This window comes from Corapipo altera, unplaced genomic scaffold (genome assembly GCF_003945725.1).
Source record: "Corapipo altera isolate COAL_440 unplaced genomic scaffold, ASM394572v1 1, whole genome shotgun sequence".
Classification (NCBI taxonomy): Eukaryota; Metazoa; Chordata; class Aves; order Passeriformes; family Pipridae; genus Corapipo; species Corapipo altera.
The window spans coordinates 10187856-10208620 of NW_020884873.1; the positions used below are offsets into that span (position 1 = coordinate 10187856).

Here is a 20765-nt window from a genome sequence, read left to right on the forward strand (position 1 = left end):
ACGGGGCCCGCGGCCTGGCCCGGGGCTGCGGCCGCACCGGCACCGACCGGAGCCGCCACCGACCCCGGGCGGGGCTCCCGCGGGAGGCGGCGCGGCCGCGGCTCCGGGCCCGCCGGTGGGGGCGGTGCGGTCCTGGCCCCGACCCGCGGAATAGGGTTTGTTTCTGGGGCCGCGCCGCGCCCGGGGCGGTTTGGAGGCGCTGCCGGCGCCTTGCGAGGAGCCGCGGGCTGCTGTTCATTGTGTGCGAACGGGCCCGCAGTGCCCGGCGCGAAGGGCGGCCGGAAAGGATGGGAAAGGAAAGGGAAGGAAGTGCTGCGGCCGCGTCCCGCAAAACGCGACAGAGCAGGAAATGCGAAGTAATTCGAGCGCTTGTGCGTTTCAATCCACATTTGAAATTGGAAACGAATTCCCGATTGATGCAGCGACAATTAGTTATTGAAGAGGAGAGCAGGAATAAGTCAGGGCAGGCTGCAGGAGGCGAGAAGCGCTGCTGCCCGTGTCACACCGAGGTGCTGCGTCATTTCCTATCGGCGTTTTCCCTTAAACCGTATTTCTGATAAATCTTCTGTATGGGGTTATGCAAGCCGTGCTGCGTGTTTTAAAGCTTGCCAGATGGACTATTTTTAAACCTACACTGCTGGTCTGTTGGCAGGCAGAAAGGAATTTAAAACAGTTTTGTGAATGCAGACATATTAGTTTGTATGAAAGCAAATTGTAATCCAAGATTAACATCGAGGAGTATGTCCTGATTTTTTTTTCAATTTTATTTTTAAATAAAGAAAAATAATAATTTTAAATTACTTTTAGCCCGAGTAAGTTTCTGAGCAAGTACATTCCGAGTCGCTTGGAAGTAAAAAGGAACATCTCTTGGGCAGAAAGGAAGAGGCTCCAGATCTTGCTTCAGCTCTATATCTGTCCTGCATTTTCTTTTTTACACTTGTGCCGATTCCAGGTTGCAGCAGCAGCATGAAGAGCCGCTGCTTGGCTTTGGCAGGAGCTTGCTCGCTGTGTCCCTTCGCTGTGCTGCTCAGTGTGCCCTGTTTAAAACGTCCCTGTTCGACATTTATTTTGGCTAATGCCCTACTAACTGGTTCCCTTTGGGAAGCACCGTCTGTCAGCGCTCTCGGAGCGCTCCTGCAGAGGGCTCCTCCGGCGAGCCCCCGGGTTAATTAATGTTTGATGCCGGGCACTTAAACGTGAGGAGGAAGCGGCCGGGGCCCGTGCTTAGCTCAGCTTTACGAGCAAGGCAAGGTCAGTGCTCCTTCTGTATAGATTGCCTCGTAATTTCTGGAGATTGGAAGGCTGAATTAGCCAAATTGGGTTTGTGGGACGGCTATAGACAGGTATAGATGCAGGATCGATTTATTGAAGACAGTAACTGCCATAGTACAGAAGCAGTCAAGTTCATCAGGGTCCTGCAGTGCAGTCAGTCTGTCTAGGGAATATACTTAGTTACAAACACTCTGGACTAGCAGGAAGCTAAAGCTACTCTTTTGTAATGGTTAATGTGCTTTAACGTGAGCTTAAACAATGAGATCTTGGCCTACGATCTGATGAACATCTCCATTCTTTGTTCTCTTTGACTACTCCTGCTAGTTATCCCATTGCCTGCTTTATTAATTTTTACAGGGCTGTTCCAGTTGTAGGCAGAATAGCTTTCCTCAGACTTTAAAGTGAAATTAACAATTTTGACTTGGCCTTCTGGGAATGTGTAATAAGAATTTTGGGTTTCTAAGTTTGGTTTCAGTAGGATGTATTTGTATTCAAGAAGGTGTGTTTCTTATTATTAAATCTCGTTTTACTTTTATAAATGAGCTTGAGGATTTAACAGTAATATGAAGGGGTTAAGTTTCAAAATGCACATTTTTAGTGTGGGAGGTACAGCAGTTTCTGTCTGAGTAACACTGCACAATTCTGTTTGTTCACAGGCTTTTTTACTTGAACCATCGTAAGGGTGACAGTAAATGCTGCCTGAAAAGCTTCTGGGAGACAGTGGTCCCTTCAGTATAAATGAGTTAGCCCTTCATGGCTGCTAAAGGAATACTGCTGTTCCATTGGAACTGGGAGGTTTAAAATTAGTAGCATAAGTGCTTGCTGCTCCTTTGAATACCTGATATGATAAATAGGTTGGCTAATGAGTTTTAATGTGCCAGTGTGATATCCTTGGGATGGATGATTAATATCTCAGAGTGGGAGACACAGTGACTAAGATGAAGGACTTTGATTTCTCCTAGACATACAGTTGTGCTGATGTTACCTTTCTGCTTTTCTTGCACCTAAAGTTTAGAAGTCTCACAGTGACATATAGGAAATCATCACATTCCCTAAGAGATGATGAAAAATAGTTCTCTAATATTACTTCTGTGATTTAGCTGTTCTCAAGGCTCTTGTGCTTTGTAATAATTTATAATATTTTTAATCTGGAATAAATAGCAGAACTATTCAGAACTAGTTTAATATTATGAACTTTTTCTTATTGCTGTCTTTGAAATAAGGAAAAGAATGGTGATCCTTGCCAAGTTTCTCAGTCCTTCAGTTGAGATGGATACATGGTTTTATGGAGTAGTGGTATAGCAAACCTATTTTTCCATAGTCTTGGCACTGTTTGCTCCAGATACTTGTGTTTTCCAGATGTCCTGCTAAAAGTCATCAAGTTGATGTAAATAGATTACATTTCACTTGTTTGTTTAATAACTGAATGTAAATAAAGCCCTTAGCAACTCATTGGTGTCTTTTGAGAGCTGTCTACATGTTTGTACCCTTGCTGTTCTTTCTGAAAACCTAGGTCAGGTATTTTTCTGTCTTTTCATACGAAGAATGTGCAGTAGTCAATTAATGCCTTAGTTCAGTGCAGCACCAGGGATAAGATGTGGGGCACAAACCTGCCTGTATTATTCCTTCTGTTGCTGCTCTGTTCTGGATCCCCTGATAACGTCTTGCTAAAGGAGGTTAGGGAGAAGATGGGACAAGGGGCTAAATGCTATTAAGACCAACTTTTTTTCCCTTTTTTTAAGGTTACTAACTCAAGTAGAGTGTCATCAGCCACTAATATGGCTGAATGCCCACGTGCTGTGCTAGAATAGCATGCTTAGCCTCTTCCTTGCTCCCTTCTTCCCTGGGAATTCCCAGTCTCTGTGTGGCACCTGAAGAAGCTAATGGCTGCAGTTGGCTGTTATCTGAGGATCCCTGTCTGCCAGGCACAGCCACGGGTTGGGGTTTGAAGGAGGTTTGCTGTTGGGTGTGACATTCTAATTTAGCAAAACCAGTAGTTTGATAAACAAAACAGCATTACCTGAAAGCAGAAACATGAAGTAAAGAACAAACCTCATGTGAATAAGGAAACCCATTGCAAACTTCAAAAGCCGTGGAAAGAAGCATTGCATATTGATATAAGGATATGCTGTTTTGATCAAGGCATCTGTAACTAGCCATGTGTTGAAAATTCTTCTGTTCTGTTTGTTGCTGTCACTTGTGTTTTGTACAGTCAGGCAGTGAACTGAACAGGGGAGATGATCTGGGCTTGGACTCTGACGAGTTCTGTGGTCAGGTTCCCTATGCAGCTTAACCAGGTGATGCTTGTATATTTGAATAGGAAAGGCAGAGAGCACTGCTGCCAGAATAATTGCTTTTTGGATGACAGCATCGCAGAGACTCAGAGAAAATCCAGTTGTATACTCATTTTGATCTAATTTTACTTTTTCAGATGAAGTTACATGTGTTCTCTGACTACCTGACCAAATGCAAGTTTCAGATATCCTTCTATGTGTCACTGAGTGAGGCAGAGAACTCATCTGTCTCTCAGTTTTAGGGATGCTTTTTTTGCTATAACAAGAATGAAGAGGCTGGTATTGCTGTTGTGTAGAGTTAAATTGAATAATCTGTGTGTATAAAGATGCTCTCCAAAGTAAGTTTTGTTACCTTTCCCCCAAAATAATGCACTTTGTTTATTTATTGACATGACTAAAGCATGTTTTAGCCAAATGCTGCAATTCGATATGTGAAGTCTTAAATTCTTTGTGACCTTGCAGTAAAAATCTTACCTCTTGGTGAGGGGGAGGCTTGTGGAGGAAGTTGGTGTAATCCTTGGAGAAATACATTTTTCTCCCCTCCCACTCCAACCTTCTTGTTCAAATGATGCTGAATTTGCTGTTTAGGATTGAAGACCTTAAAAAGTGATGTGTGAATTAAATTGAACTTGGGAGTGTTTTACGTTTGGTCTTTTTTCTTATATCCTACCGTTTCTCTATAACGAATTGTGACAACTTTCAGAATTATACAGAGTCTGTATTTGCAGAGGATTTCCTAACCTAAACTGAGAAAGAAAGAAAAAGTCTTGGAGCTCCATTTCCTCTGTCTGAGAAGCAGTGGGAGAGTCTAATTTTGAGGCATATGTACTTAGGATAAGTCGTGTTGACCAAGTGGTTTCTATCAGATGTCCTCACTTCAGACTGGTGCCTTTCTCTTAGTCACTTATTTCAGCTGTAGTGCTGTCCCAACACTTTGTTGGCTTAAGGAGCAGTGTGGCTGGGCAGTGATCTGATCTAGATTAAAAATAACCATGGGGGCAGTGAAAGGAATGTCAAGTTCCATCTGCAGCCATTTCCTGGTCTGAGTCAGCGGGTGGCTATGAAGTTGCTGCCCCAACACATGGGGGAAGCAATGCTGTGTGGAAATCAGTAAAGGGTGGAGATAACACTTGTTAAAGAACAAACACTAAACAACCTGAATTATTTTTTTTTTACCCTATTGGTGTGACTCCCATTTCTTAAAAGCAAGCAAGCCAGAAATTCCAGTTATGTTCTGGTGCTGTGAGTTCATGGGTAGTTGGGTTGTTTTTTTTTCTTTTGAAGTGACTTTGTTTGTGGGTGGGTTATGATATTTTGTTGGTGGGTGGGTGGGGTGGGTTTGGTGGTTGGTGGGGGGTGTTGGGTGTTTTTTGTTCACAGCAGAGAGTGCAAGCCTGGGTATTGTTCTGTTTTTGCAACACCCTATTCCTGGTGTGTGCTGGCAGTTTGTGCTGCACTTGACCCTGCAGAGCTTCATCTTGGTCTCAGACTGCTTATTTTTTATGCAGGGCCACATTTCTTACCTAATAAATATGTGACTACAGTGTACAGGCAGGGGATTTTGAGGGTGAATTGCAGCCTGATGGCAAGTGTCAGCTTGGTCTGTAAAACCAGTTCAGATTTTTTTTAACCTTAGTGTGTTGAATACACACTGGTATTGTGCATCTCTTAAAACTCAACCTCAGGTTTTAATATCTTCCCTAATGCTGGATTGCAAATGTCATTTGGTGAATTATTCACTTGGTCTTATCTGAATTCCTAAAAATATATTGGGCTAAATAGTTGTGCAGAAATGCTTTTGCAGTTCAACAACTTGTCACCTTTCCTGTTTAGGAATATCAGCTGAATGTGCTATTTTATGAAGAGCTGACTGAATCTTGGTTTGGGCTGCTGAAAGATGATCCCTGTCTCCTGTGCTGGCTGTGTGGCTGTGTAGTCAGCTGGCTGGAGGACCTGGTTCTGCTGGCTGTGCAAAATGGTGGAAGTGCAATAGGAGGAGGGCAGGACTGCCCCATTCAGCAGCAGTATGGGTTTAGAAGGGCATAATCTGCTTCTCAGTCTGTCTTCAAGTGGTGTTTTGTGTGTAACCTAAATCCTCACAAATTTTCTTGTTTATGAGGTCTTTGTATTTCCAATGAGTTCAGAGTTTGCAGCTTAGTTGGTGTCTGGGGACCAGTACTGCTTCTTTCTCAACTGAAGTGTTGGTAAACATAATTACCTGAACATAGGTTTTTACTTTTTTTTTTTTTCCCAATTGTTTTACTTTTTTTTTCTTGGCTAATACTTTTATGTGGATTGGGAAAGATGTGTTGGTATTTTCAGTTGTAATTTTGATGTGAACATACTAAATCTGAATAGTTACAGTGCTTTTTGTTTCAAGAAACTTACGTCTTCTAGGTTAAAATTTAAAAAAAAAAAAAATTGAAAACAACTGTTCAGTTTTCTTGAACAGCTGAATTGAAGATTAAGCTTGTGCTACTGGACATGCTAAAATGTAGCAAACTGTCTTCAGAAGCTTTGAAACTATCCAAATCTTTCAAGACAGGCAGCACAGTATTGAAGCAGGGTGCTTCAACTGATTATTTGGCGCCTATTGCAGGAATCAATGCGTGTGTTTTGTCAGATGTAATTATCCATCACAAACATGATTTGCATTCTTGGAGAGGAAATTCACTTTTGATTGAATTATTTATGAATTCAGAATAGATTTAAACCCTCAGGCATTTTGTTTAGGGTGTGTCTGGTTTTGATTCTTTGATTTGGTGGTGGGATTCTCTAAGGTTTTTGCTTGTATCAGAACACAGGAACTACAAGTAAAAACTTTGTCCAAGACTCTTTCCTCTGTGTCATGGCCCAGGATAACTGTTTGCTTTACAGGTTTTTTTTTCAGGCTTTTGTAAGGGCAGGTCCCTAAATGTGCTGTGCAATTCAGTGGAATAGCTGAGGCTTCCTCTTTTCTCAGATGTTCTTATTTTTATGTTTATACTGGAGCAGGGTCCCATGAGTTTTTAGTGCTGTTCTTAATTGAGCATGCCTTGATTTACAGAATAACAAAATCATCCAAATACTTTGTTTGCAACTTCAGTGGCTCTCCTTAATTCACAGTAATCTTTTGTCTTGCAGATACTTCATGCATGGAGTTTGCAAGGAAGGAGACAACTGCCGCTACTCCCATGACCTCTCCACGAGTCAGTCTGCCATGGTGTGCAGGTATTACCAGCGAGGATGCTGTGCTTATGGAGATCATTGCAGGTAAGGAAATGCTCTTGACCCTCCTGCAGCAGTCCTTTCACTCTGAATCCCTGAGGAGAGAGCTCACAGAACGGCAGTGAATCTTAGTGTTCTCCTTTTTCATTGCAACTTCAGAAATTTAAAAAAGTAGCTTTTCAGGTACTCTGTTCTCTTGCTAAGTAGCAGTGTTTGCTTTGCTATGCAAATAAATGAGTGAAGGTGAGACCTTGTTTTTGTAAAAGTGATAGTTGTCAAGATATGGGGTTTACTTATTTGTTTATTAATAACGTGAGTAGATTAGTTGAAATCTGAGACTACATTCAGACTTAGTTGAGTGGATAAAACTGAGTTACATTTGTTAAGTGACAATAAAAACTGTACAGGTAAGAATTTTTTTTTCCTGGTATTGTGTATCTCTTGAGGAATTGGTACTCTGACACTTGAACTGCCATTTTGGAAAAGTAATTGGAGTTTGTCATGTAAGTACTAAAATGCTGCCTGTACAAAATAGTCATACATTATGAAAACATAGTATGAATTAAACTGTACCCCTGAAATTATTAAAAAAAAAGTCAACTGTGAAGAGAGCAAAGCTTTACAAAGGCCTAGGGTGTTTGTTTCGTCATACATTGATTTTACTAAAGTATATCAGAAGTTTTACCATTCTGTCTTATTGCAGTTCTAATGATTGACTAAATATTTGCATCATGATTTAATATGGTAGTTCATAGTTAGCTTTGCTTTCGTGTATGTATAAGAAAGAGAACAAAAAAAGCCTCCCTGTAGCCTTCTGTGTGCCAGTGTTGCTTTCTTGATCATGTAGATCATGGTCTCCAAGCTTTGGATCATGCCTCCATCAGTGAAAAGCTTCTGAGCTCCCACCAACATACGTATTTATTTATAGTTTATATGTATCTGCTGTTGTGCTAATGTTATGTACCTTATAAAACATACACACAAATCAGAATTTAAGAAAGGATATATTAAAGGTGAAATAAACAATATTTAATAAAAATTTTATAAACAGTCCAAAACTATTGTTGCTGTCACTAAAAGCCTTATTAGTAGTAATATTTTTTTACTGACAGTGATGTTGATTCAGTGGGATTCACTGTTTTCTAAAATCTCAGTTTAACACTTTGTAACAGTTATTTGAAGGTCCCATTTGAAGGTCAGTTTTTTTCAGTCCTTGGTTTTAATGGCTGTCAGAACTGAAAAAGATCTTTCACAAAGATATGCAGATCCCAAAGGAAGTGTATTGTTGGCTGCACTTACTAATGTGTGATAAATTTAGCTGGTAAATTTCCATTTTCCCTGATGTCAATCAGCTGTTCTTACAGATTAACTGGAAGGTGTTGCATTGTTATATTTTTAGCAAATGGGTTCAAAATGCACAGGACCTCTGAGTTTGGAAAATTTCTAAACATGTTAGAGAGTTGTTTCCAAGCTTTAAGTGTACAAGATATGTAAGTTTTTTTTGGACTTGATACACTTGCATGGTTTTTGCCAATAAAATTGCATAGTGATGGAAATGTTTCATTTTCAAAATGTTGTCTGCATAGCACGAGTTTCTTTCAAAGAGCAATTACCTGTTCTTAGAATGTCTTTGCCTTGAAGGGGCACTTTGAGTGTATTTGGTTTTGGTTTTTTTTTTTTAATATCTGCTCAGTAGCTTATTACTAATAGCGACTTGTCATCACGGAAAAGGTCACAAATTTGGACCACTTGTCTTTGTGAAGTAAACGTACATAACTCATCCTTGAGTCATCAATTTTTAACTGCTTTACCATGAGATAATCAGCAAACATCTGTGTGGTAGAAAAGATTTTTATGGTGGCTCTCCAACTCTTAACTGTTGCAAACGTTTGGCTTTTTAAAGGTCTTGTTTTTACAAAATTGACTATTTTGATGGCGTTCTTTAGTTCTTGGGTGCTTCTGGATCAGTCTTTGCTACAATATCTTACCTATGAATGAGGCAGTGAATGAATTTCTGGTGTGGTGTTATCTCTGGAACCTTACCCTGGAATTGTTTATTCTGGTCAGAGCAGCTGCTCCTTCAGTGATTTCACTTGCACAGTTTTCCCATAAAGCATTATTTTTATTAAAGTAGTCATTTACTGTTGAAAATGTTTCTCTTCTGGTACATCTTTTCTTTGGTGTCTCACAAAAAGTATTTCTTCATGTATTTTATTATTGAAACAGAATCTAACAAGTATAAGCTGAGACATGTGAGAAACATCTGTTCTTTCTTCCTGTACAGCAAACTCCTCGCACTAGTTCTTGTACTTGTTTCTTCAGATTTCTAGCAGTGTTTTCTGTGTGTTTCCCAACAGTATTTGCTGACAAAGGAACGTGTTTTACTTTGTCACCATATTGTTTTCCATATGTAGTTTCAGCCATTTTTACCACAGTAGGAAGAACAAGTGGTCCAGTGGTATGTGGCTTTTTGTTTTTCATTGTTATGAAAGCCTCAGAAGAGGCTTTTAAACACTTTCATGGAAAAGTTCTCTAAAGCACTGGGTTGTGTATGGTATGACTTGAAACATCGTGGGAAAGAATTGTAGAGGTTTGTCTTCATGTTCTGGATGTTCAGATTTTCGGTGTCTTGCTAACTGAGACGGCTTCATGCTGTCATTAGCTGATGTCTCAAGGTACAGTATACACTGAGGGCAAGGTTCTTTGTTAATAACAGTGAATGTCAATCCTTGTTTCAAACTGCCTTCTTGGTAATCTTGATTTATTTTGTGCTCCCCCTCCCCCCAAGCTCTTGTCAGAGCTGAATAGGCTGGCATTGTTTTTACTTTGTAGAGTGGCTGATGAAGAGCTTGCAGTAGTAGGAGTAGAAGTGCTAGCTCTGACATTTTCTTGTTTGCTTTTGCTCACATTATCAGAACTGTCGTCAGTACACAGTTGCGGGAATCTTTTCAAGGCACTTGTTCTCTTTGTCAGGGTTAGTTTAGGTAAAAGAAGATAATATCATCTGTCAATCCATTTAAGTGGGCACAAGCAAACTGCCATGTGTTGCAATATGCTGAAAGTGAGTGAACGAGGGGGGGTGCCACTGTCAGCCCCACTGGGTGGTGGAACACCTACTCCTCCTGCAGGGCACCTCGGACATACCACACGTGGGACCCTCTGACATATGGGCTGAGTGAGGACACTGCTGTCAACCTGTATGTTAAATATTAATACTTTGTTTTTTAAAGGGGGAAAAAAATTACATAAAGTTCTCGTATTCTCTTCCTGCACCCCACTGGTTTGTCTTGCACACCTCATAGGGTGCGTGCACTTTGGAGGCCACTGATGTAGAGGACTGAAGGCTTGACTTTTAAATTTGGGCTTCATAGGATTAGGATTTCAAAGCTGACATTTGGTTGGGAGCATCTCTTTAATGTGCAAGAACTGTGACACTTTAGTGTTTTCAATCTGACAAAAGGTAAATTAATCACAGTCACTTAAAACTTTTGTATGATCTCAAAAAATTCCCTCCTGTTGTCCTTGAAATTAGGCAGCAAATATCCAAGACTTCAAAGGTACACTTGTAATTTATTTTCCCCGTGTAGTCTACTGGTTGCTAGAAGACAGATTTTTTGAGGGAAATGGTGCTTTCCTGTTTGTGGGTGGTAGGGATCAAAGTGTTCTGAGCATCGAAATAAGTACTAAAATTCAGTGTAAAATCTGAGTGACGCAAGATGCTCAGACACAGGAAAAGAATCATTTATGTTGGTGGGGTTCTCTGAAGTAAAGCTGAATGAACTGATTTTTCTCATTCAGCAGTACTGCATGTGCACAGTAGGTATCTGAACAGTTGTAGACATAATTGAAGTTCTGTCTGTGTAAATTAAGTAAAACTTGTTATGCTGCTCCATTTTCTCTAAAATCATGAGTTCCTTCCGTTTCCTTAAGCAGTGCTGACAGATTACACAAGTGGAAGGAAGCGTGTCTCTATAAAGGGTCATCAGTGACTTTCTCTTTCAAGCCATTTCTAGGTCCTCCTTCCAAACAGCACGTTCACATCTTCATCAGTTTATTTCCAATACATTGGTCTGCTCTACAAAAGTCTTTTTTGTGAAAAGTTGACGTGATGATGTTTGTCTTTTTAGGTATGAACATACCAAGCCACTAATACAGGAAGAAGTGGCAGATGTGAATCCAGATGCAGAAATCTATCCCTCAGTGTCCTCAGACTTCGCACCGCTCCCTGAAACAGTTGAAGAATTTATTGCTGAGATAGAAGATGAAAACACGGATCTGGCAGCTGCAGGAGTAGGTGCTGAAGACTGGGTGAATGCCGTGGAGTTTGTCCCTGGGCAGCCGTACTGTGGACGTGGTAAGCTGATCATGGGGTAGCAGTGGATTTCCATCATGGGTCAACAGTTTGTAAATAATTGCACACGTAGTGCATTTATCTTAATGCTTTTGGGTACAGCTATTCATATTTATTAACCCCTTCAAGTGAGCTTGAGTTTTCCAATGTGAAGATGGACCGACTGTTCCGCATCAGTTATTACTGTTGTTCTGAAACTGGGTGTACTCTGACAGTCTCTGCGTGACTGTGTTTGCTGTGCTGTGCCTCGGAATGACTTGGGGGGATCTCTTTCTGTCAGGTTTAGTTTGCAGATATGATTGGAGAAGAAAATATTGGTGACGCAATTAATATCACTGCTCTGGGAAGATAATCTGCTGCCTTTGTGTTTTGGACCAGTTGGCTTGTTTCAGGGTGTTTTTGCAATCTTTTAAAGGTTCTTCAGTGGAGGTACAGATTCCTGTGGAATGAATTGAACCTAATGTTTGCTTTCATGCATCCATGGCAGTTAGGCCAGAGGCCAAAAATGAATTATTCTAGTTACCTTTCTGAGACCGAACTTGCTATTACTGTGACAGACCATGACGAGAACGAGGCTGAAGAAGCTCATCATATGGGACCAGACAGTTTGAGTAGCATAATTGTCACCTGCTTTCCCTGCAGAAAGGTAGTACAAAGTCTTAAATTTGAAGTGAAAAGCAGGCTGAAGGTGTTTACTTAAAAATCATTTCAGTTTGGCTCTCTAATACTGAAGGCCCTGAGTACTTAAATTACTGTGTGAATTCAAAATGGACACCTTGTGTCCAGAAGAGTTCAAAGTTGCCATACAGTGCTCAGATTATATGCTATTTTGTCTCCACAGCACTACTCAGATTCTCAGATCTGAAAAGAGAATTACCTTCTCAGTGTTCCAGGGTGCTGCTTAAAGCCTGCTGTGATCTGGTTTGAGGAGAGTGAAGAGGAAAAGAATGACCAAATGACACAAACAGTTTGCTGGTGTTGTTTGATTATGGAGTTGTTTGATGAATGTGTGACTTCAGCATATCCCAAGGGAAGAAAAACTTGACTGCTACCTGTTAGTGTGTCACCTTACAGTCAAAAAAGATACAGCTTCTCTGCTTGTTGAGACAAAGGATCCCTTTTTTTTTATATTCTTTCAACCAGAATAGAATAGTTTAGGTTGGAAAGAACCTCTGGATTTCATCTGGTTCATTTCCTGCTCCAAGGTTGCCAGGGGCTTTGTTTAGCTGAATCTCTATCCTTGGAGATGTTCAAAGTGCCATAAGCTCTGGGCATCCTTTGCAGTGTTTGGCTTCTTTCACAGGGAAAACCTCTTTCCTAGTATGTAATTGGATTTTTCTCTGCCTCAGCTTGCCTTCTGCCACTTGTCCTGTGCACATCTGACAAGAGTCAGTCTCTCTTCTTGGGCTTCAGCCTCATTAATGGCTGGGTGGCCCTCCACTGGAATCAATTGATTGCGAGTTTGAACAGCCAGAGATCTTTTAAATACACCTACTCCTTAAGGAAGAGCTGGTGTTTTCTCCGGAATTCCTGAAGTGTATGAATTTTTCATTATACTGTCAACTTAGTTTAACTGAAACAGTTTCTTTTTCTAAGGGTCAGGCTCATTTTTCATGGAAACTTGTGCCAGATTAAGTTAAATAACATTCTCTTCTCTGAATCTTGTCGCAAATTCTGTTTTATATCCTTTCAAATTTGATGTATTTTAACGTACAAACATACTCAGCTGTTTCTGTTCTGAACAGTGCCATGATGCTAATTCCCATGGTGACTTGTTAAAAGCTATGTTTGAAAAAAGCTTTACTGTTCTGAAGCCACTGTCTTTATGAAGCTACAGAAATGAAGAACCTTGCTGTAGTGATCAGGTAGATGTATGCAGTATGTCCTACAGTGTAAAACCTTACAGATTATTCTTGTCAAATGTCTGGAGAAATGTACAGGTGCTTAGTAACTTTAAAATGGAACTTATTTGTCAAGGTTAGCCAGAAGCCTGTGTGTTTTAAGTTGTCTTACAAATGATGAACGTTCAGGGGTGGCAGTTTAACCGTGCATAGCTTGGGCTATAATGCTTATCTTCTACTATGAATCTCTGATTTGAGACTAAACCTGGTATCTTGAAGTTCACTTCAGTACCGGCAATGGTTCTTTGGATATTCACTTGTTTGTTGTACAAATGTGCCACATTTCCATATTTGTTCTGCAGCTACTGCTGCTACATGTTCTGGAGTATTGAGGAAGAGTAGAAAGGCAGAAATACAAGAAACACTGAATTAGGTGACTGTTTCCTGGTACTACAAGATGAATGTATTTGATGCTACAAAGTGTGTCCCAGAGTGGAAGCAGGTGGTGTGTGGATTGAAGGTAACAAACCGGTTTTTCCACTAGCATGGAAAAACTTCCCCTGTTGACTGGGAAGTGGGCAGTGAGAAGGTGGGGATTGAGTCCACCTACTGGAGAGCAGTGGTTTGGGAAACAGCAGTCAGAATCATGGAGAGCGAATATTACTCTGAGTGATGTTGGATTTGTAACTACGGAGGCAGCGGAGTCTTCTGAATGTCTCTAATTGTGCTTTCAAAGAGGAAGCAAAACTGTAGTTGATACAGAAAATATGCATGCTGTTCCAGCCTTACAGTAAAGAGTTTCTTCCTATTTCTAATCTAAACCCACCTTCTTTCAGGTTGAATTTCAGTTTGAAAGCATTACCCCTTGTCTTATCATTACATGCCCTTGTAAAAAGTCCATCTTCATCTTTCTTGTAGGCCCCCTTCAGGTACTGGAAGGCCGCAGTAAGGTCACCCCGGAACCTTCTCTTCTCCAGGCTGAACAACCCCAACTCTCTGAGCCTTTCCTCATAGGAGAGGTGTTCGATCCCTCTAATCATCTTCATGGCCCTCAACTAGGTAAAAAATCTGTAACAACATTAACTAAAACAAACACTGGCAAATACGACAGTTGAGGGAATAAATTCTGGATGGTAGTTGTGATTTTTGTGACTTCTTTTGGAAGTGAAGACCATGGATTTCAAATGGGAGAGGGCAAGTGGGATTTCAGGAAGTACGTGCCTATTTTCATATTATGCTGAGCTACTCAGAAGAGTAGGTAGAGCCTAGTATATGGTTTCTTGTTACTTTTCTTGGTGCTAGGTCACTAGAACTCATGGGGAAGAAGAGGTAATGAACATGCTTTGGTTGGGAATCTCTGACTGAAAAGTGAGCAGGTTGGCAGATGACTTATTATTCTATTACACAGCTGCTTTAGAAACACGTTTCTAATGAACACACTGGTCCAAGATCAGTGTGAGTGACTGCTACAGTCAGACATGGCTCAAGAAGCAGACTTGATCTTATTTTGAGAGCTGATTTTTTCCTACACTAATCTTCAATATTTGCTTGATCCCCTAAAACTCTGAGGTCTCAGGGACCTGCTTTTTCTTTACCTATGTCCCCAAACTAACAGACTGATAAATGCCTGTTTTATCTCTTTGCCCCATGGGGTTGAAAACTGCCATTGTGCAGCCTCTGATTCATTTTGAGAAGGAGTTTGTCCTTCACTTTAGCTGATCCAAGTATGCTTCTGGTAGTTTCTGATAACTTCTCCAAATCTAGTGCTTGAACAACTTCTAAAAGTTATGCTTTCTTACAGCATGGATAACTTGTTACTCTTGTAACAGCTGGTTTTGTAAATGAAGTCCAGCTACTGTTCTTGCTGGTGTTTTTTCTGAATATAATAATACTTTGTTTATTACATTCTTAATTTCACACTGACTGCTTTTGTCTTGTAATTTATTGATCATCCTGCTTATGTAATAATCTCAAAAGGCCTGTTTGACTCGTGGTGATCCAAACAAGGGTATGTTCAGGAGGTGCAGGGAGAAGTGTTAAGCAGCAGCTGTCTAAATGGGGAAGAGAAACAATACAGATTTCAATTCAATTTAGAATTAGATACAGGAATTCACTTAGAGTTTTGCAAAAGTGATGACCAGCTTAGAATGCAGTGAAAATAGCCTGAACTTCAGTTTCTGAGGTTCATCTGTCTGGGTGATAGACAATATCTGTTTACATAGGCTTTTTGGCAAATATGTAGAACTGAGTTAGTTTGAGAGGCATGAAAACCAGTTCTGTGTAATTCCTAGAGATGCATGGGAGTCTAGAAATGAAAGTTTGTTCATGCTGAACAGCAATGTGCTAATTAACCTGCACATAAGGAGCTGCTGATGTGGTGTTCCCATACTAGCATTTTATTATGCTGGATACACCTTTATTACTCCCTTTATTAACTGTGTAATTTCTGGGGACAAAAACTGTTAGCTTTAGCTGATGTGAAAAATTTAGCTGAAGTGAAATTGATTCTAAAAGCAGAGAGAGATTTGTAGCCTTATTTAATTGTTGCTGAACCAGAATATGTATAGCAATGTATTTAAGAAGCTGAGGACTACTCAGAGTTTTCTAGTGTGGACTTAGCCTGTAAATGGATCTACCCTGACCACTGAAGCCTTGATAGCTTTAGTCTTGCTTGGGTTGAAGGATGAAGAAATTGGTCTTGAAATTTCTGGAGTGGGAAAAATAACTGTTAGTTCAGATTGGGGGTGCATGAGACTTGGACTGAAATGAACCTTGGTTGTTTTTATTATTCTCTTTGGATAACTTGAATGTTGTTACTCTTGGTGCTCTAAATCCGAATGTATTGCTTACTGCCTTTCATTCTGTTCCCAGCTGCCCCTTTCTGTGCTGAAGCACCCTTGCAGGAAATGGTGATTGAGGAAGAATATGAAAAGCAGCAAGCAGACGTGGAGATAAAGAAGGAGCTGTGCCCCTACGCTGCATTAGGAGAGTGTCGTTATGGAGAAAACTGCGTGTACATCCATGGGGATGTGTGTGATATGTGTGGCCTGCAGGTCTTGCATCCAATTGATGCTGCACAGAGATCTCAGCACATAAAGGTAAGCAAACAACTGGTGTTAAACAGCTCCAAGTTATTGCCTCCTAGCTCTCCTCAATCACTCGTTACTAATCCCTTCCATTTGAAGGCGTGTGCAGGTCAGGCAGTGAATGAAATTCCGGTTGTAAACTAGACTGTTTCCTGTCATGGCCCTACTCAAAAGCAGCTGGGTTTCCTTATCTGTGCTGGGAGAGCAGTCTGCTTAAAGATCCTAAAGCTTTTTTCTTTGTCTAGTAAAACTGGATGGTCTTTTAGATTGCCTTTTCATGTTTACAAGGAAAGTCTGAAAAAGGAATTTGAACTCTGAACTGATCGTTCCCTGTCTGAGCAAATTTTGAGGATAAAGGTTTTTTCAGTTTAATCATACTCCATTCAGCATGGAAAACAGCAGAGTAAAACTGAGTTTAAAAACCTGCTTAGACCTCACCAGGTGAACAGTTGTCTCTGTAGTCGTTTTCTTTGTCTCTCCTTTTCAGTCTTGCATCGAAGCTCACGAGAAGGACATGGAGCTTTCCTTTGCCGTCCAGCGTAGTAAAGACATGGTGTGCGGGATATGCATGGAGGTGGTGTATGAGAAAGCTAATCCTAGTGAGCGCCGCTTTGGGATCCTCTCCAACTGCAGCCACACTTACTGTCTCAAGTGCATCCGCAAGTGGAGGAGTGCTAAGCAATTCGAGAGCAAGATTATAAAGTGAGGCACTTTCCCATTTCGATTGTGCTTTGTTACTGTGGAAGAACTTAGTAACTTGTGACAACTTGCAACAGACTTCCAGATGCAGACTGCACAGAGACTGCATTTAATCCATACTAACTTAGTTTGGAAGTGAAATAATTGTTGGGGATAACATTTACACTCTGATTTGGTTAATACATTTTAACTTTGCTAAACTCAGTGGTAGAAAATAACTGTTTATTTAGTAGCATGTTGTCCAGTGGTTACTGTTTATGTCTTGGACGCTCAGACGGGAATCTAAAAACAGATTAACCAGTTCAGAATGTATGCTACTTAATTCATTACTGCCCTGGAGCATTACTTAGTTGACAAAACATTACTCCATCTAAGGCTGTTCTAAAAAGTACAGACTTCCAATCAAATAAATACAGGAATCATACCAAAATAAATTTATTTAATTCTAAAGAAAAAGGAGTCCGTGTGAAGTGTTTTTTCAAGCTTTCCTGAGACAAGCTGCCATTGCCGTTGAGTTCTTGGAGAGTTTAGGTTATCCTCGTGTAAGAGAACGTAGATTGAAAAGGTCATACAGCAAGTATACAAGTGCAATACCTCTTTAAAGATGGATATGTGCCATGACTTGTTATATAGGAGGGAGAGCGCCCTGTAATGTGGAATTTTGCAGCACAGTCTGTTCATTTCCCAGGTCCTGCCCAGAATGTCGGATCACATCTAACTTTGTCATTCCAAGTGAGTACTGGGTGGAGGAGAAGGAAGAGAAGCAGAAACTCATTCAGAAATACAAGGAGGCAATGAGGTATGAGCAATGCAGCCTTTTGTCAAGTTGAGACTGCAGAGATAAAGGCACACATGGAGAAGGGTGTTGATGTAAAGCCCCCCTCACACCTCCTTTCCACCACCTTGTGTGAAGTGCATCTTGGCCTATCTGCCCACAGATGCATGCAACCACACAGTCCCAAAGCTATTCCCGTGTTCTTCGACCTCAGTCTTTCCCTTCTGTACACAAAATGCTGGTGGTGTAGCCATAAGGCAGTACAAGTGCACTGCAAACACCATCAGTGTCCCTCTGCATGCATTGGCCCAAATGTGTTGTGTAATACATCACTTCTGTGTGTTTGTCTTACACTGACAAAATACCTTCAGCCCCTGGTACCTGAGATCCTTGTGGACCTACAGGTAAATGCAGTTCTGAAGTCCCGACTGGGGTCTGCACTCAATAAGGGTTGCGATATTTTCCTTTCCAGCAACAAGCCATGCAGGTACTTTGATGAAGGCCGTGGAAGCTGTCCATTTGGAGGGAACTGTTTTTATAAGCATGAATATCCTGATGGCCGCCAAGAGGAGCCACAGAGACCCAAAGTGGGAACATCGAGTAGATACCGGGTCAGTGCTGCTGTTTGTTTGTCCTTTCCATACAGAGAGCACAAGAGGGGGGTGCATTATGTCTTCTGCCTTGAGAAGAGGACAGGGAGATGTTGACTTTTTTCCCCCCCCCCCCCCCCCCCTTCTGACAGACCTCTGTAATGGTGAATTTGAAGGAATCAGTACTCTGAAGTCTGTGAATGCTGGAGGCCAAGATGAAAAGACTAAATCTGAAAAACTTTCTTACAACATATTGAAGTAGAAATATTGGGTAGCATTAATAGGGGTGTGTAAGGGTAAATTCTACTGGAGGTCAGTATCTCCCGGAATGAGAACTGTGATTTCTTGCCTGTCAGAAAGTACACCAGGGGCTGAACGTTGCCAGCCTCTGGAAAGGCTCCTACTTTGTACCATGTGGTCACCCGGGGAAATGCTTGTGTTCCGCTTGCAGGCCCAGCGGAGGAATCGGTTCTGGGAGTTCATCGAGGAGCGGGAGAATGGTGATCCATTTGAAACCGATGAGGATGAGGTGGTGACCTTTGAGCTTGGTGAGATGTTGCTTATGCTGTTGGCAGCAGGAGGTGACGATGAGCTAACAGATTCCGAGGACGAGTGGGACTTATTTCATGATGAGCTGGAAGATTATTATGACTTGGATCTATAGCACCTGTCAGTGGAGTGTGGACTGTTGTCTTGGCTTCAGGCAGTAGCTATTACCTGTGGTGTTGTGGCAGTGCCTGTGTTTCTCCTAGGCAGGCCGATCAATTCCAGGTGCTGTTGTAATAACTTTTACCCAGGGTCTGTCTCTTCCCATCCCCTCCTCTCCCACCCCAGGAGTGTTGTTTTTCCTCTGTTTAAACAAATAACAAGAAATAAATCTTTAAAATGTTAGTTTTTGTAAAAATAAATTTAACTGTCAAACAGTTAGCTTAGGTTTGTTGCTTCATCTGTGTACCCAACAGAGTTCACCCAGTTCCAGGGTTAAAGTGTTTACAGGACTTCCACACTCATTTTGAAGAGCCCAGATACAAAAATGAGCAGTGGCCATGCAGTGGGGATGTAAATTGGCTGATGGCCCTTCTTCTGTCTTTGTACCATTACTTCTGATTTCAGGCCAGATACAAATACTCTTTCTGGCATCAGCTCCGTTCCAGCCCCCTCATGTACACGTCTTCATTTGTGATTTTGGTCTCTGTTTACTTGCACATTACTATTACTACTGTGTAACCAGAACCAGGTGTGAACGTTCTGGGTTTTTACTGTGTTTAGCATGAAAGGAAAATGTCTTTGTGAAAGGAGAACTCTCTATGTGTATATACCGATAAATGTGGAGTTGGACCCCAAGAATGGGGAGACTCTGTAAGTTAAAAAATAACAAAACCATCTTTCATCCCCTCTTGGTGCATGAAGTCTAGCCTCCAACTGGACATGAAACTGGTTTAGTGGTCTCAGCCCAGTCCGTGGCAACGATCTTAACTATCGCTTAACTTGATAAACAGCACTCCCTAATACACCAGCTCTATTTCATGTGTATGGTTAGGGTTGTCAGGAGCAGAAATCCGGTTAGCCAAGGTGGGGTCAGAGGAACACCAGAGAGGACCCTTTAGCTTTATCGCTCTGTAAGTTTTAGAACTTCATGTAAACACTTAAGCCGTGAACTTTGCTAGGAAATCACTGTTCCTCTCAGCTGCTCTGAGGTTCACGTGCTCTCTGCAGCTGAGTGAGGCAGGTTGCCTGGTAAAGCTGTTCAGTTTATGTGACTTACTGCTTACAAAGGCAGTCATGCAGTTTCTGGCTGTAATTTGCATTGAGAAATTACTTTGCCACCAAAGCCCCGGCACAGGAATTTTAACCTTGCATTACATTATTGCTGTTTTTTATTGACTTGTGGATGCCCCGTGATCTGTTCTCCTGCTGCTCTTGTCCCCTAGACTGCCTCTCCTTTCACTTTTAAATGGAATGAGAAATTGTTCTGAGGTCTATAACGTATTGTTTTGCAGCTGCCTTTTGTAAGAAGCACTTTTCCCAAATAAAAAAAATCAAAAAAATTAAACAAGAAGTCAGTCTGTTCTTTTATGTTCGAAGCTTCTGGTTTTTAGCTTGATTATTTTTGTGTGTTTCTGTAAATATAAAGGCATTTGTCACTTTTTCTTAACTCCTCCAGAACTGTGTCACTCTCAATATGGAATTTTAGTATTGTTACAACTTTTCTAGCAAAGAGCCTTTAATGTAAGGAACACATTCTGCACAGACAGCTGAGGCAGTGGAAAGGTTGAAGGAATATCTAGGGCCATTACTGAGCACAGATAGGGCTTGCTTTCTTGGAAGTAGTTTTTGCACTATTGTATTACTTTTATTTGCCCTGAAGAAAGCCCCAGTTGCAGTACATATTCTGTCCATAGTTTCCTGTCGTAATGATGTTGGCACAGCAAGCCCAAGGACTGCTACAGGCCACTTCCTTTGACTCCACATGCTTCTATTAAGCCTATGTGTGTTCAGAAAGAAGCATTTTTCTGCAGAAATACATGAAGTTGGAAGTAAACTAGTAAAAACTTATTTAGTTGCTGAAGGATATGAATAAGACAACTTTAACTGAACAAACTAAAGCCATCTTTGGTTTGGTTGGTTGGTTTGGTTATGTTTGGTTTTT

At 41.1% G+C, this 20765-nt stretch overlaps 1 protein-coding gene across 3 annotated transcripts in view; it reads left to right on the forward strand.

Moving 5' to 3' along the window:
* MKRN1 (makorin ring finger protein 1) overlaps positions 1-20168 on the forward strand; it is a 20833-nt gene extending 665 nt beyond the window's left edge. The window contains exons 1-9 of one of the 3 annotated variants that reach the window (XM_027663469.1): positions 488-509; positions 6690-6818; positions 10901-11127; positions 13884-14024; positions 15837-16063; positions 16539-16753; positions 17439-17549; positions 17998-18136; positions 18567-20168. In XM_027663469.1, coding sequence (XP_027519270.1) covers positions 6697-6818; positions 10901-11127; positions 13884-14024; positions 15837-16063; positions 16539-16753; positions 17439-17549; positions 17998-18136; positions 18567-18779 — 1395 coding nt within the window. In that variant the 5' untranslated portion in view covers positions 488-509; positions 6690-6696 and the 3' untranslated portion in view covers positions 18780-20168. Of the gene's footprint in view, positions 1-487; positions 510-6689; positions 6819-10900; positions 11128-13883; positions 14025-15836; positions 16064-16538; positions 16754-17438; positions 17550-17997; positions 18137-18566 lie in introns of those variants that run through there. The other 2 variants (XM_027663450.1, XM_027663459.1) reach the window with 2 other exon arrangements.
* The last annotated feature ends 597 nt before the right edge of the window (positions 20169-20765 follow it).